The following is a 13,348-nucleotide window of genomic DNA, read 5'->3' as shown; positions in this document are numbered from 1 at the left end:
GTGTGCATGTCTTCGTATATGCTTTTTTAAAAAAAATTATTTTAATTTTAATTTTTACACGAGAGTAATGATTAATCCTGAAATTGTTTCGGTTGAAATTATGAAATTGTGTTTACAACTAATATTTTGTGTGTTATTCTAAAAAAAAAAATGGAAAAATAAATAAATTAAACTAAAATAATGTGTGTATGATGTGTGGAACAAAGCTTGATTATAACCACTAATATGAAGATGATATTTACAATTGTCATTTGCAATTTATATAATTCACTTAATTGAATTAATCAAGTGAGTTATACATATTGAACATAATGGGACACTTGTTATTTTTCTCTTAGTAGTTAGAGCTCAAGGATCCAAACCTATTTGAAACCAAACAATTCCCTATTTTGTGTTAGACATTATTTGAACCCCAATTCTTTAAATATATATTTTTTATAATAAAAAAGCCTATTCTAGTAATGAGGCTCTTCTTCCCTCCTTTATTAAAACTGCTATAAAAAATTGGAATATTTTTATTTTAGATGTGGGACTCAGGAAAGTAAGATCAACGATTCAACATGTCAAGAAAAACTGGTTTTTTGGGCTTAGGAAGCACATATATGTTTTTTTAATTTTTTTTTTGGGTATAATTTATTATGTGGAGGAGGAAATGTATGTTTTGAACACAATTAAGCTCTCATAGTAAATTTAACCTATTGTTAAATTTGATGGCTATGATATAAAAAAGAATCATAATGATGTGTCATTTTTTATATATAGCTACACGTTGTCAATGTGAGAAAGTTAGTGGGTAGTAAGTGTCCAAGTTGTGGATGAGAATAAGACTAGATTTGGAGTGAAACATATGTCATAGAAAACTTAATACTCATGCACCTACCCCAAATAGTGACTAAAGGACTGATGGACATGATTCTAGACATAACATGTAAAAAAAAATCAAATAACACGTCTCAAAGGGGAAGCTTATTCATATAAGAACAGTTTTGTGTACATAACCACTTCTATAGTATACATGGTGCAAGGATGCACCTCGCATGACATCCCACAAAAGATGTGGCATGGAACTTTGCAATAGCCAATAGTTGAAACATAGTGTGCTGTTTCTGTATCACGATGAATGATAAATTTATTCAAACAATGAGATAAAAACAGTTCCAACACAATACTAACAGAATAAGCTAACACCATTGCAGACTTCTAGCCAATCCTTCTTTTCATAACCCAATGAGCTCTGACAATCTAACAAAACATCTTCAGAATACTAATATAAACCAAAAACAGTAGGGCTGTTTAGCTTTTCGATTACAAAAATTGAAATTTGTGCATAGTCCTTGGGCTGTCCCACCGGTGCTCATATGTGCTGTAGTTACTCTTCGGACAAATGATTAGTGAAAATAACGCCACCAAGAGATACATGCATCATAGGTGGTACTGATATATAAACCAATTATAGAGCCTCAAAATACGACCAACATACAACATGATCCACCATTTACAATCAAAATTAAAGAAAAAAGATGTGTTTTCCAGCTCAAATCACACTCATTTAACTTCCATCATCACAAGAGGGCTTATCCAGTTCTGAGCAGTATATTGCAGCACAGACGCATTATAACAAAGCTAAGGAGTGGATACTACTTCAAACTTTGTCCACAACTCTTTCTTTAGAGTATTCTCATCCAGATGTTTGCCTCTGTGAATCACACTTTTAGGTTCCTTCCACATTGAGTGTTGTCTATAAATGGTAAATTGCCACCAAGGTGTTCTGTAGAAAGAGAGAAACTTATATTTTTTAATGGGAAGAACAGAAAGTCTAAAACAAAAAACAAAAAACAAAAACAAAAAAAAAAACCATACCTTGGTTACAATATTTGCTACTTTGTAGAAGGCCACATTGGATATTGTCTTCCTTTGGTGAAGACAAGTTTATTTGCTGATTGGAAATGTGTCGTTATAGGCATCTGCCAGCCATCAACTACATTGTTCAATGATTTCTCATCAAGTGATTCTAGTAAGACAAGTTTTAGGAGGGCACGTGAACCAACCTGGTGATGCTTCTAGCTTTTGCTTTCCTGTTCCAGGTTTATAAGCCTGCTGAATCCCAAGAGCTCCAGAAGCCTCAAAGTGAGACCCTCAGAAGCATCACTGCCAGAGGATGTGGAAAGTGGGGAACTACTGCAATGAAACTGGAAATGGAGCGGCCTTATACTTACCCTGTAATTGCCTTTATGAAAGGACTCAGATATAGGTTCAAACAAAACACAAGACTTAGGAGGTAACATTTCAAGCATTGATTTTTTTTTTCTTTCCAAAACACAACTGAAGATACAAATACAGATTCAAACTGTAAGGTTTTAATCATTTCAATGGCAGCAGAATAAGAAGGCTTACTTGGAGTTGGCGTTATAAGAATTCTTTCAAGTAAATCATCATTTATATCTTCTGAAATAGTACCAAAAGAATTAATGATGGGCCCTGATGTTTGGGCAATAATGTTTTCGATGTTGGGAGAATTGTGAGCAGAAAAAGTTGTCTACCTCTCTCAATAGTGCAGTCAGCACACCATAATACAAGGGGAGGAGAGATCATGAATCAAACTTATTTTGTTGTGGGCTGTCAACAGCATCGCATTCAACTTCATTAGTCGAAACTAATATTATATTTGCATCAGTCAGCCAACTGATTCTCACTCTACAGGATTAGAGAGCAGCTTCCGAAATCTGGAGAACCATGGCTGCATATCTAAGAAAATGATAATCCATATCAAGGGGGGAAAAAGTATGCAAGTGTGATTTGACATATGTAGGAATATGGATTAACCTTTGAAGAGGAGAGTAGTTCAGACAAGAAATATGTGAATGATTCAATCTCTTTTCTACTTTGTTTGCACAACAAGCTATATAATTAGCAATAAATCAAAAAACAGTTCTATTTTTATATTTTATTAACAATCGTGTGCTTAAAAATATTTTATCTAATATAGTTTTAGAGGCCTCCAACATATGCCATCATAGATAATCAGTCCTCTATCCAGCATTCACATAATATCTAAAATTTCTGTTTATTTTTTTGCTATGAAGGTTTTGCACTAATGATTAATATTAAATGGTGCATGGAAATTTAGGAAAAACTGATAAAAAAAATGCCAGGATAGAATTCTAACTCCAGTCTCTATATATGACATGACATAAGCATTGAATGGTAACAAACCTTGTGTGAGTTTGTAGCTAGCACCTTGAAGATCCAGAATAGACTCAATGTAATTCTGTAAGAAACCTGTTCCTGTAGTGGTCTCTGCTTGAAGAGCCACCTCCAAGTGGTAAAGACAATCGGCTGAAGAAGTTGGAACCATTTTTAATCAAAATACAGGTAAATAAGTGACCAGCCTACTAGCACAAATGCCCTGTCATATTAACTATAAGACCTAGCTTTCATGTAAGTTCACATGCATCTACTAATCTAATAATGGGATCCATTACACACAAACAGACCCACATGAGCAACGAAATTTACAATCAAAATTAAAGAAAAAAGATGTTTTTTCCAGCTCAAATCACATTCATTTAACTTCCATCATCACAGGAGGCCATATCCAGTTCTGAGCAGTATATTGCCACAAGGGCATTATAACAAAGCTAACGAGTGGATACTGCTTCAATCTTTGTTCACAACTCTTACTTTAGAGTATTCTCACCCCGATGTTTGCCTCTGTGAATCATGCTTTCGGGTTCCTTCCACACTGGAGTGTTTTCTATAAATGCTAAATTGCCACAAAGGTGTTCTGTAGATAGAGAGAAACTTCTATTTTTTAACTGGAAGAACAGAAAGTTTGAAACAAAAAACAAAAACGAACAAAACAATACCTTGGTTACAATATTTGCTACTTTGTAGAAGGTCACATTGGATATTATCTTCCTTTGGAAAAGACAAATTTTTTTGTTGATTGAAAAGGCATTGTCATAGGCATCTGCCAGCCATCAACTACATTGTTCAATGATATCTCATCAAGTGGCTCTAGGTAGACACAAGTTTTAGGAGGGCACATAAACCAACCTGGTGATGCTTCTACCTTTTGCTTTCCAATTCCTGGTTTATAAGACTGTTGAATCCCAAAGAGCTCTTGATGCTTCAAAGTGAGTCCCTCAGAAGTATCACTGCCAGAGGATGTGGAAAGCGGTGAACTACTGCAATGAATTCCAACAAGAAATGGAGCAGCCTTTTACGTACCTTGTAATTGCCCTTATGATGAAAGGACTCAGATATAGGTTCAAACAATACACAAGACTTACGAGGTGACATTTTCAAGCATTGATTTATTATTATTATTATTATTATTATTATTATTTAAAACACAACTGAAAATATAAATTCCAACTGTAAAGTTTTAACCATTTCAATGGCAGCAGAATGAGAAGGCTTACTTGGAGTTGGCTTTGTCAGAACTCTTTCAAGTAAAACATCAATTATATCTTTTGAGGTTGTACCAAAGGAATTAATGATGGGCCCTAATGTTTGGGCAATAATATTTTTGATGCGGAGAGAGTAGTGAGCAGAAACAAAAGTCTACCTCTCTCAATAGTGCAGTCAGCGCATCATAATATAGGGGGAGGAGAGATTATGAAAACAACTTATTTTGTTTTGGGCCGTCAACAGCATCGCTTTCAACTTCATTAGTCGGAGCAACTATTATACTTGTATCAGTTTGCCAGCTGATCCTCAGACTCTACAGGATTGAAGAACACCTTCTGAAATCTGGAGAACCATGGCTGCATATCTAAGAAAATGATAATTCATATCAAGGGGGGAATAAGTATGTAAGTGTGATCTACTGACATAGGTAGGATTATGGATTAACCATTGAAGAAGAAAGCAGTTCAGGCAAGAAATATGTGAATGATTCAATTTCTTTTCTCCCTTGTTTGCACAAGATCATTTGTTGTAGGACAACCAGAAAAAAAAATTAAACAACAGGAAAATAAATGAATATGACGTAAGAGTCAGCACTTAGGCCTATCTTGGAGTCAGCACTAAGCGGGGAAATCACTAAAAGACAGCACCTAGGATGGACTTAAAGTCAGCACCAAACCAAAGAGAGACGGCCATTTTTTTCATTCATCAAAATATCAATTATCTCCATAAAGAGTATAATAGGTTGCTTATAAAGGATTGCTAAGCCCTAGTTCTAATTGGCCTAGGAAACCCTAGTTGCCTTATTTTGAACATAACCTTGCTTCCAAATTAAAATACTAATAGCTTAATAAGTTACTAGGACCTAAAACATAAAAATACAATTGACTTGTAAACATAAATAATAATAAATAAAAATATTTTTGCATCTCCTACATCAACATTAATCTGTCATTTCACAAATCAATTCCTGTATAATTAGCAACAAATCAAGGAAAACATCATTCAAAAAGGAACTATATCTAAGAGAAGCAATGAGAACAACATTACTAAATGGTCATTTTCTTGCAATTAACAGCTAATGTTGTCCAAACATAAAATAGTTTAATGATAAATGGCTCAACATGGTAAAGCAGTAGAAATACACACACACACACACACATTGCCACTGCAGAAAGGTATTGACAGTTCTCCAAAACTAGAAAGCAGCCAATTAAAGCATGTGCAAAATGTCTAAATAATAAACTCACCCGCAAATGATACCACTAAACTGTGACTATTCAAATGGATGAGTACATCTGTCTTTCTCTTTCTCTTAAAAATGTCATTGGTTCCTACACTTTCTTAGCAACCAAATAGAACCTGGATCATCCAAAAGTCAACATCTCAAAAAGCCCAAACTCACTCACTGATGCTCACATAAATCCTGTCAAATCAAATAGTGAAGAATCAGAAATGAGTAAGTTTATTGACATTGTCAAGATATAAAGCAAATTAAAACTGTTTGCCACATTTTCATTTTTCTTATACAGAACCCAAGAAACAAACAGGCATATCTCTCTATTTTGTGTCACTGTGAGTGTTAGTTATACCTGGTGCAAGAGAGAGAGGAGATTGGACTGAAGGAGCAAAAGGTAATCAAGCATATTGTCTTTACACCACTTATGAGATCTCTTCTTCAAATTCACAGCTTCAAGAACCTTCCACCATTGTTGAATATGTCTCTCAATGCCTTTCTTCTAGACTTCGATCTCATTTCATTTTTCATTGGTCTCACTCACTGATGCTCACATAAATCCTGTCAAATCAAATAGTGAAGAATCAGAAATGAGTAAGTTTATTGACATTGTCAAGATATAAAGCAAATTAAAACTGTTTGCCACATTTTCATTTTTCTTATACAGAACCCAAGAAACAAACAGGCATATCTCTCTATTTTGTGTCACTGTGAGTGTTAGTTATACCTGGTGCAAGAGAGAGAGGAGATTGGACTGAAGGAGCAAAAGGTAATCAAGCATATTGTCTTTACACCACTTATGAGATCTCTTCTTCAAATTCACAGCTTCAAGAACCTTCCACCATTGTTGAATATGTCTCTCAATGCCTTTCTTCTAGACTTCGATCTCATTTCATTTTTCATTGGTCTCACAAGAAATTCACATGCCTTCGGGTTTAAACTCATAAGACCTGTAAGTATTGTAACATTGAAGTTTGATGCTTAATTAGCAACTTCATTTTCAAGTCCTTAATAATTGAGGATGCATTAGTTTGCAGTTTGGTTAAGTGCCTAGCTCACCTTTCATGTGTCATACCATATATGATACAGGAGTTTCTTCTGTAGGCCTACATCAACGTATGCTCACGCCTTGAATATTTTCCTGATCACAAATAATGCTTCACTTGATACTGGAATTTGATGATTGTTATAAATAAGAACAAACAAAATATGATAGGAAAAATACATATTATGACAAGAGATTAATGCATACTATGTAACATGAAGCATACACAATAGGTGGGACAACAACCAGATTCACATGTTTTTTGTTTTTTATTTCTAAGAAATTGTATGGTGAATAAAAAACTGTCATCATAATTGATAGCCTCAGCACGACTTATTTAATATAGGAGGTAATACTAGATTTACACAGTTTGTTCATAGTAATATTGCATTGTTATTTTTTACTCTATTTTTTATTTTTATTTTTTGATGAATGAAGGTTATATTAACAAGGAACAGAGTAACAAAGCACACCTAGTACATTGAAAGAGACACGAAAATATGATTGAGAGAGTAATGTAATACCATTATACCACACTCCCATAGTAACATAAGAAAGAAATTTATTTACCAATATTGTTATTTAGTTATTATTTTTTGAGGAAATTTTGAAGGAAAAATAGAATATTTTTAATAGATAAAAAAGAAAAAGATGAAGAAGACAAGGTGGAAGAAGTTACCCGAGAATTAATTTTCCCTTGATTGATCATCCTGTCCCACTTATTAATGATAATAAATGTTGGGCAATTGGTCTCCTATCTCCCTTTGGCAACGTTGGCTGAGATTTGGACTGTTCTGGATATGCAATTGCTTCAATATAGCTGTAGGAAGGAAGTCTGGCAGCGAAATTGAACTATTTGTCAGATTTAGGTCACAAATCTGACAAATTTATCTGCGAATATTGTTTATTTTTTGTGGAAAAAGAAAGAAAGAAAGAAACGAAGAAGACAAAGTGAAAGAAGTTACCTTAACGGAATGGATGCGACTTGCAGCGCCCGCAATCGAACTGAGATTTAATTTTGCATTGGACGACCATCTCTTCGCACCCATGTATGATTAATCTGAATGTTGGGTATGTGAGAAATCTTGGGCCATTGATCTCCTATCTCTGCTTTGCAACATTCACTGAGAATTGGACTGGTCCAGATTTCCAGTGTCTTCAATGGAGTTGTAGGAAGGAAGTCTGGCAGCGACTTCAGCTTGGGGCATTTATAAATTCGCAATTCCTGAAGACGTGGCATAATAGTGATAGTAAAACCACTTTCTTGTGCTTCTTCTTCTCTCATTGTTCCTCCAATCCCATCCCATTCTTCCCACTCTTCCATATACCAAAATCCGAGAGATTTTAAATTAGGGAATAAGACAGGCGAAGAAGAAGAAGATGATGATGTCGATCCCTTCTCGTCGTCTATCTTGTTGTTGTTGTTGTTGGATTCTTCTTCTATTCCCAAAAATTCAACGCCCACCTTTTTCACTCTATCGCCATAAAATATCTCTAATGATTCGACCAACAGCAGCTTCCCCAAAGGGGGCAAATGCTCCACGTCGTTATTCAGACCGAGACAAAGTGTTTTCAATCCGGATAATGTTGCCCACGTCATCCAATTGGAAATTCGACAATCGACTTCCAATTGCTTTAACGAAGTTGTCTCAAGGAAGTTGGGCAGTGCCTTTAGCTTTGGGCATCTCCAAATACCCAAAAACTGAAGACGTGGCATTATACTTATTAAAACAGAAACACCACTTTCTCCTTCTTCTTCTCTCCTTTCTCCAATCCCATCCCATTCTTCCCACTCTTTCATATCCCAAAATTGGAGAGACTTTAAATTAGGGAATAAGACAAGTGATGATGTTGATCCGTTCTTCCCATTGGCTTCTTCTATTCCCAAAAATTCAACACCCACCTTTTTCACACTGTTCGCATCCCTTAACTTTAATGTTTCGAGGCACTGCAGCTGCCCCAGAGGAGGCAATTGCTCTAAATTATGCCACGAATAAAGCTGAAGCCTTTTCAAATTGGACAAAGACTTCATCCAATTAGGATACACTCTACCCATGTAGTTATCAATCTTTAAAATTTCCAAGTTTGGATGTGGCTCTAAGGCTTTAAGAACGATTTCATCATTCCTTACACTTTCAATCTCCTCAACTCCCTCGTCAAACGATAGCCTCAACTCACGGAGATGTTTCTTATCTTTAAGCTGTGCATTCTCAGCCTCTTGTACATCTGTTACGTTTTTCAAGCCTTTTATCGTAAGAGACCCTTTAAGGTGGTACAGATTCTTCAATTCTCCAAGTTTACATCCGTCAATATCATCTATACCACCTACTACGAAAGTGTTTAATGTTCTTAGAGAACTCAATCTCCCAATCCCTTTTGGAAAAGGTTTATCCCAATCAGTAAGAAGATGTCTTAATTTAATTAGTTTACCCATTTCTTGGGGTAATTTTGTAATTCTCCGACATCCTTTAATATTCAAAGTTTGTAGATTACATAAATTACACATTGTTTCTGGTAATTCTTTAATTTCATAATTATATGATACATCGAGCAATCTTAAATGTATCAATTTTTCCACTTCATTTGGAAGATTCTCAAAGGAATAAAATTTCAAAGTCAATGCCCGTAAGCATGTCAAATGCTGGAATAAATTGAGTGGGAAGACAGTCATCTTCGCCAATGTAGTGGAAAAGAGAGTGCGTACTTTTTTTGCATTATAAATTGACATAGGAAACTCTGTTTCCCCTATTAATTCTAATCTCAAATGGTGAGCACTTCTACAATTTGTCCCCAACTCTTTGTCACCATCAATTGTGACATATTCATTATTTGTTGTCATTGATTGGGCAAAGTCGTGCACTATGTCATGCATTTTGCATCTTATTATCTTATCATTTTTTTTGTCTTTCTCAAAATCTTGGAAGAAAGAGTGCATGACTAATCTCTCAAAATACTCTTCTCCTACAATTTCCATCTCTATATTTGGTTTTACGCCAAGATATCCTTGTGACATCCATAGGTGGATCAACTCATTTCTAGAAAACAAATAATCCTTTGGGAAGAGAGCACAATATAAGAAACAAGATTTTATTGCTGATGGTTGTTCATAATAACTCAATAATAACGGTCCTAAAAGACCTTTTTTAACATCTTCTAATTCCCACAAATTATTATCTAAAATATTCCTCCAATCTTCACTACTTCTCTTGTAGTGCATAAGACTTCCTAGAGTCTTTGCAGCAAGTGGCAAACCTTTACACCTTTTAACTAGTTCTCTTCCAATGTTTATTAATTGCCCACATTGATATTCATCCTTATCAACAAATGCTATTTTACTAAATATTAACCAGCAATCATCCTCAGATAATGCATCCAAACTAATGGTAGGGTCACTATTTACCATAATCGTGACTCTCTTACTACGTGTGGTGACTAAAATTCTACTACCTTGAGCACCATAGTTCAGCGCAAGTTTTAATTGCTCCCACTTTTGGTAGTCTTCAGTCCATACATCATCTAAGACAAGAAAAGACCTCTTTCCCTGAATCAAATCTTTAATAGTTATCACTAGAGTTTGCAATTCAATATCATTGTCTAGGAGAATACATTTAAGAGTTTCCTTAATATCATTGTCTAGGACAGTACGTTTAATCTCTTGAATGATTGCTTTGGCAACCCTAGAAATATCAAAAGGTTCAGAAACACAAACCCACATTCTTATATCAAAATGACTCTTCACCTTATCATCATTGTAGGCTAGTTGGGCAAGAGTAGTTTTTCCAATACCGCCCATGCCTACTAATGAGATGACATAGGGGTTTCTTTCATTTTCACTACTATCCTCACCCAACAGGTTCCTCACTAAATCATCACTATACTCTTTACGACCTATAATATCAGACACATCAACCTCGGAGATAGTTTTTGGCCACTTGCCTATGTCAATGTTAGTGCTACTACTCGACCCAGACTCAAACACAAACGAGTACCTATCTTTCTCTTTGGCAATCTCATCTAATGTTTCATTAAGTTTTTTTATCTCCTGAACAATGCCATGACGATGGACAAGCTTCTTAATTTTAGTGAAAAGCCAGGAAATGCAGGAAATGCAGGGCCATACCTTAGCAGTAGCAGTGGTAGTTTCAGCTTTTTCTTCTTCCTCCTCAATTTTTGCTTTAATGATTGCAGTGTCCAGCTCATCCAGCACATTGTCTACGTCGTAGGCTGCTTCTTTGAGCTTATCTAACCAAAGTTCCACAGCTTTATCACTCACTTGTTTTTTCTCAGCATCCTCGAGCACCGCCTGGATGGCACGAAGGGTGCTCTCAAGCTTTCGGACTTCTTTGTCAAAAGACATGAACTCCTTCAGCTCTGACCATACTTCTTCAGCAAGGAGTGAACCCGACTTTTCCAAGAGGCCAGTAACTATAGTAGTCATGCTTGAAGGTGGAAATTTTGATTGAAAAATGAAAATACAAGACACAGAAAGTGGAAATGGCAATTGATGGACTGAATGAGAAAATGAAATAGCTAGCAGTAGCAGAGGTGTGTTTGTGCTTCTATTGTCCTTTCAGAATTTTATAACGATTGGCGACGTCAATCGGTCAATGACTGCCAATTTTGTTACCTAACAGTCCTAACCAATAAATTACTTGTATAAGCAACCAACCATATTCACAGTTTTGTTACTTAACCAATAAACTAATTGTATTTATGGCATTATGGCATCCACTTGTGTTCAATTAACAAAAAGGGCATTTATATTCAGAGTTTTGGTACCTTTTGGTCCTAACCGGGACTCCAATAGACTACTCATCTAACGGTCCTAACCAACACTCCTATAGACCACTCAGCATTATGGCATCAACTTTAATAAATAGAGTGGTTTTTCCACCGGCTTCTGTTGTCCTCCTTTTTAGCATTAAATTATATCAGAGTTTTGTTAGCTAACGTTCCTAACTAATACTCCAATAGACTACTCAGCTTTATGGCATCCCCTTGTGTATTTAATATACCTAATGCTCAGCTTTATGGCATCCCCTTGTGTATTTAACATACCTAAAGTTCCAATAGACTACCCAGCTTTATGGCATCCCCTTCTGTATTTTATATACTTAACGTTCCTAACCAAGACTCCAACAGACTTTCAGCTTTATGGCATCCACTCGTGTAATTAATAAAGGCCTTTTTCACATAGTTTGTTACGCGAGTTAAACTTACGTTTTCAATTTATTAAAACACATTTTAAACAATGTTAGTAACATAAACTACATTTTAAAAAATTTAGGATAAATTATGGATTTGGTCTATAACTTTTTGGTTGTGTTTCTAATTTGTTTGTTTGTTTGTTTGGTTGGTTTTTTATTTTTTAATATATGCTGATGTGACAATACACGTGGCCATCTATGTGACATGAAAATAATATTTTATTTTGGCCTATATATATATAAAATAGAATTTCTACTCTAACATAATCTAAGTGTATATGTGTGTGAGCCTTCCTCTTGGAGACTTGAACCCTGACCCTTACTCCCTACACCCCTCCCTACACCCCATAAACATTTATACTTGTGGGGTGACTACCATACTAAGGGTAATGTTGATTTTTTTATTAAAAAAAAATCCTAACAAGGTAACACCACAATAATTGAAGGTAGGGCTAAACTCGGTTTGTTTGATGCAATTTGCCCAAAAGTCACACCGCGCCTCACCTTAATAGATTAATTATCGTGTGGTGCAATGAGGTGCGGTTTGGTTTGGTCGGTTTTCATATGTATTTTAGTATATTAAATATAAAATAAAACTTATATATTAATAGGTGCAATACGATTTTTTGTGATATTTTAAAAACGGAATTGAAAACTATATCACACTAGTTTTTGCACCTCCACCACAATCAGCAATGCAATTACCATATTTTGCGATCGGTTTAAATGCGATCAGAGAGTTTTTTTGCATGGTTTGAAAAATTGGACCAAACAAAGAATTAGAAAAAGGGAATGGTTCCGATTCTGTAGCCCAACAAGTGACATCATAAATAAATAATTAATTAATAATTTCAAAATTTTAATTATATAACTAAAAATATTTAGTTACAAATATTTACATAATAATGTATAATGTGAGTGCGTGTTACATCTAATAAAGTGCAATTCTTATATTACTACACATGATTCATGTTTAAATTTACTACAAAAGCATGTTTCCATCTAAACAAAAATGAACTAAAGGTTACACAGGCAAACCTATACAACTAATTATTATTAGAACTCATAGTCATTTATTTGTTTGTTTGTTTATTTTTATTTTTTTGAGAATCATAGTCATTTGTTGGAGACGTGGTTTCACCTCTTCCACATTTTGATTAATTAACTATCATGCATGTCTATCTATTGTCTAGCAAGTGGATCTCTCTTTTTTTTTTTTTTTTGATGAGGCAAGTGGCTATCTTTTAGACAATGGTGTGACGTGCTTCTGATTCGGTGACTTGATTCCAGTTCAAGACTACAAGTTCACTAGCCGAATGTTGCTTTCAGGTTTAGACTTGAATCACAAATTGGGCTCCAAATGGGCTTGGCTTGCTTTTAGGCTTAATGGACTTGGTAGCCTAGGTGGAGTTCTTACACTCTTTCTTGCAGTTTGTCTAATTCATAGGC

The 13,348-nt window shown here is 35.0% G+C and overlaps 1 protein-coding gene across 26 annotated transcripts; it reads right to left on the bottom strand.

Annotated features, from left to right (window-relative positions):
* Nucleotides 1-944: 944 nt before the first annotated feature.
* LOC115992268 (putative disease resistance protein RGA3) lies at nt 945-11,328 on the bottom strand. 26 transcript variants are annotated; one of them, XM_031116408.1, is made up of 13 exons: nt 7,658-11,327; nt 7,372-7,527; nt 6,707-6,788; nt 6,375-6,597; nt 6,003-6,208; nt 5,661-5,836; nt 4,425-4,777; nt 3,867-4,242; nt 2,541-3,784; nt 2,395-2,445; nt 2,049-2,240; nt 1,861-1,964; nt 945-1,768 (listed from the first exon to the last, which is right to left on the bottom strand). In XM_031116408.1, exon 1 carries the CDS (start codon nt 11,128-11,130, stop codon nt 7,705-7,707), a length of 3,426 nt encoding a protein of 1,141 aa, XP_030972268.1. In that variant the 5' UTR covers nt 11,131-11,327; the 3' UTR covers nt 945-1,768; nt 1,861-1,964; nt 2,049-2,240; nt 2,395-2,445; nt 2,541-3,784; nt 3,867-4,242; nt 4,425-4,777; nt 5,661-5,836; nt 6,003-6,208; nt 6,375-6,597; nt 6,707-6,788; nt 7,372-7,527; nt 7,658-7,704. The 26 variants fall into 26 exon arrangements, with proteins under 26 accessions (XP_030972268.1, XP_030972263.1, XP_030972273.1 ...); XM_031116403.1 differs by having other exon boundaries at nt 2,049-2,227; XM_031116413.1 differs by having other exon boundaries at nt 2,049-2,189.
* Between the last annotated feature and the right edge of the window lie 2,020 nt (nt 11,329-13,348).

This window comes from Quercus lobata, chromosome 5 (assembly GCF_001633185.2).
Source record: "Quercus lobata isolate SW786 chromosome 5, ValleyOak3.0 Primary Assembly, whole genome shotgun sequence".
Lineage (NCBI taxonomy): Eukaryota > Viridiplantae > Streptophyta > Magnoliopsida > Fagales > Fagaceae > Quercus > Quercus lobata.
Note: the sequence above shows the minus strand (reverse complement) of the source record. Positions and strands in the feature narration are given on the sequence as shown.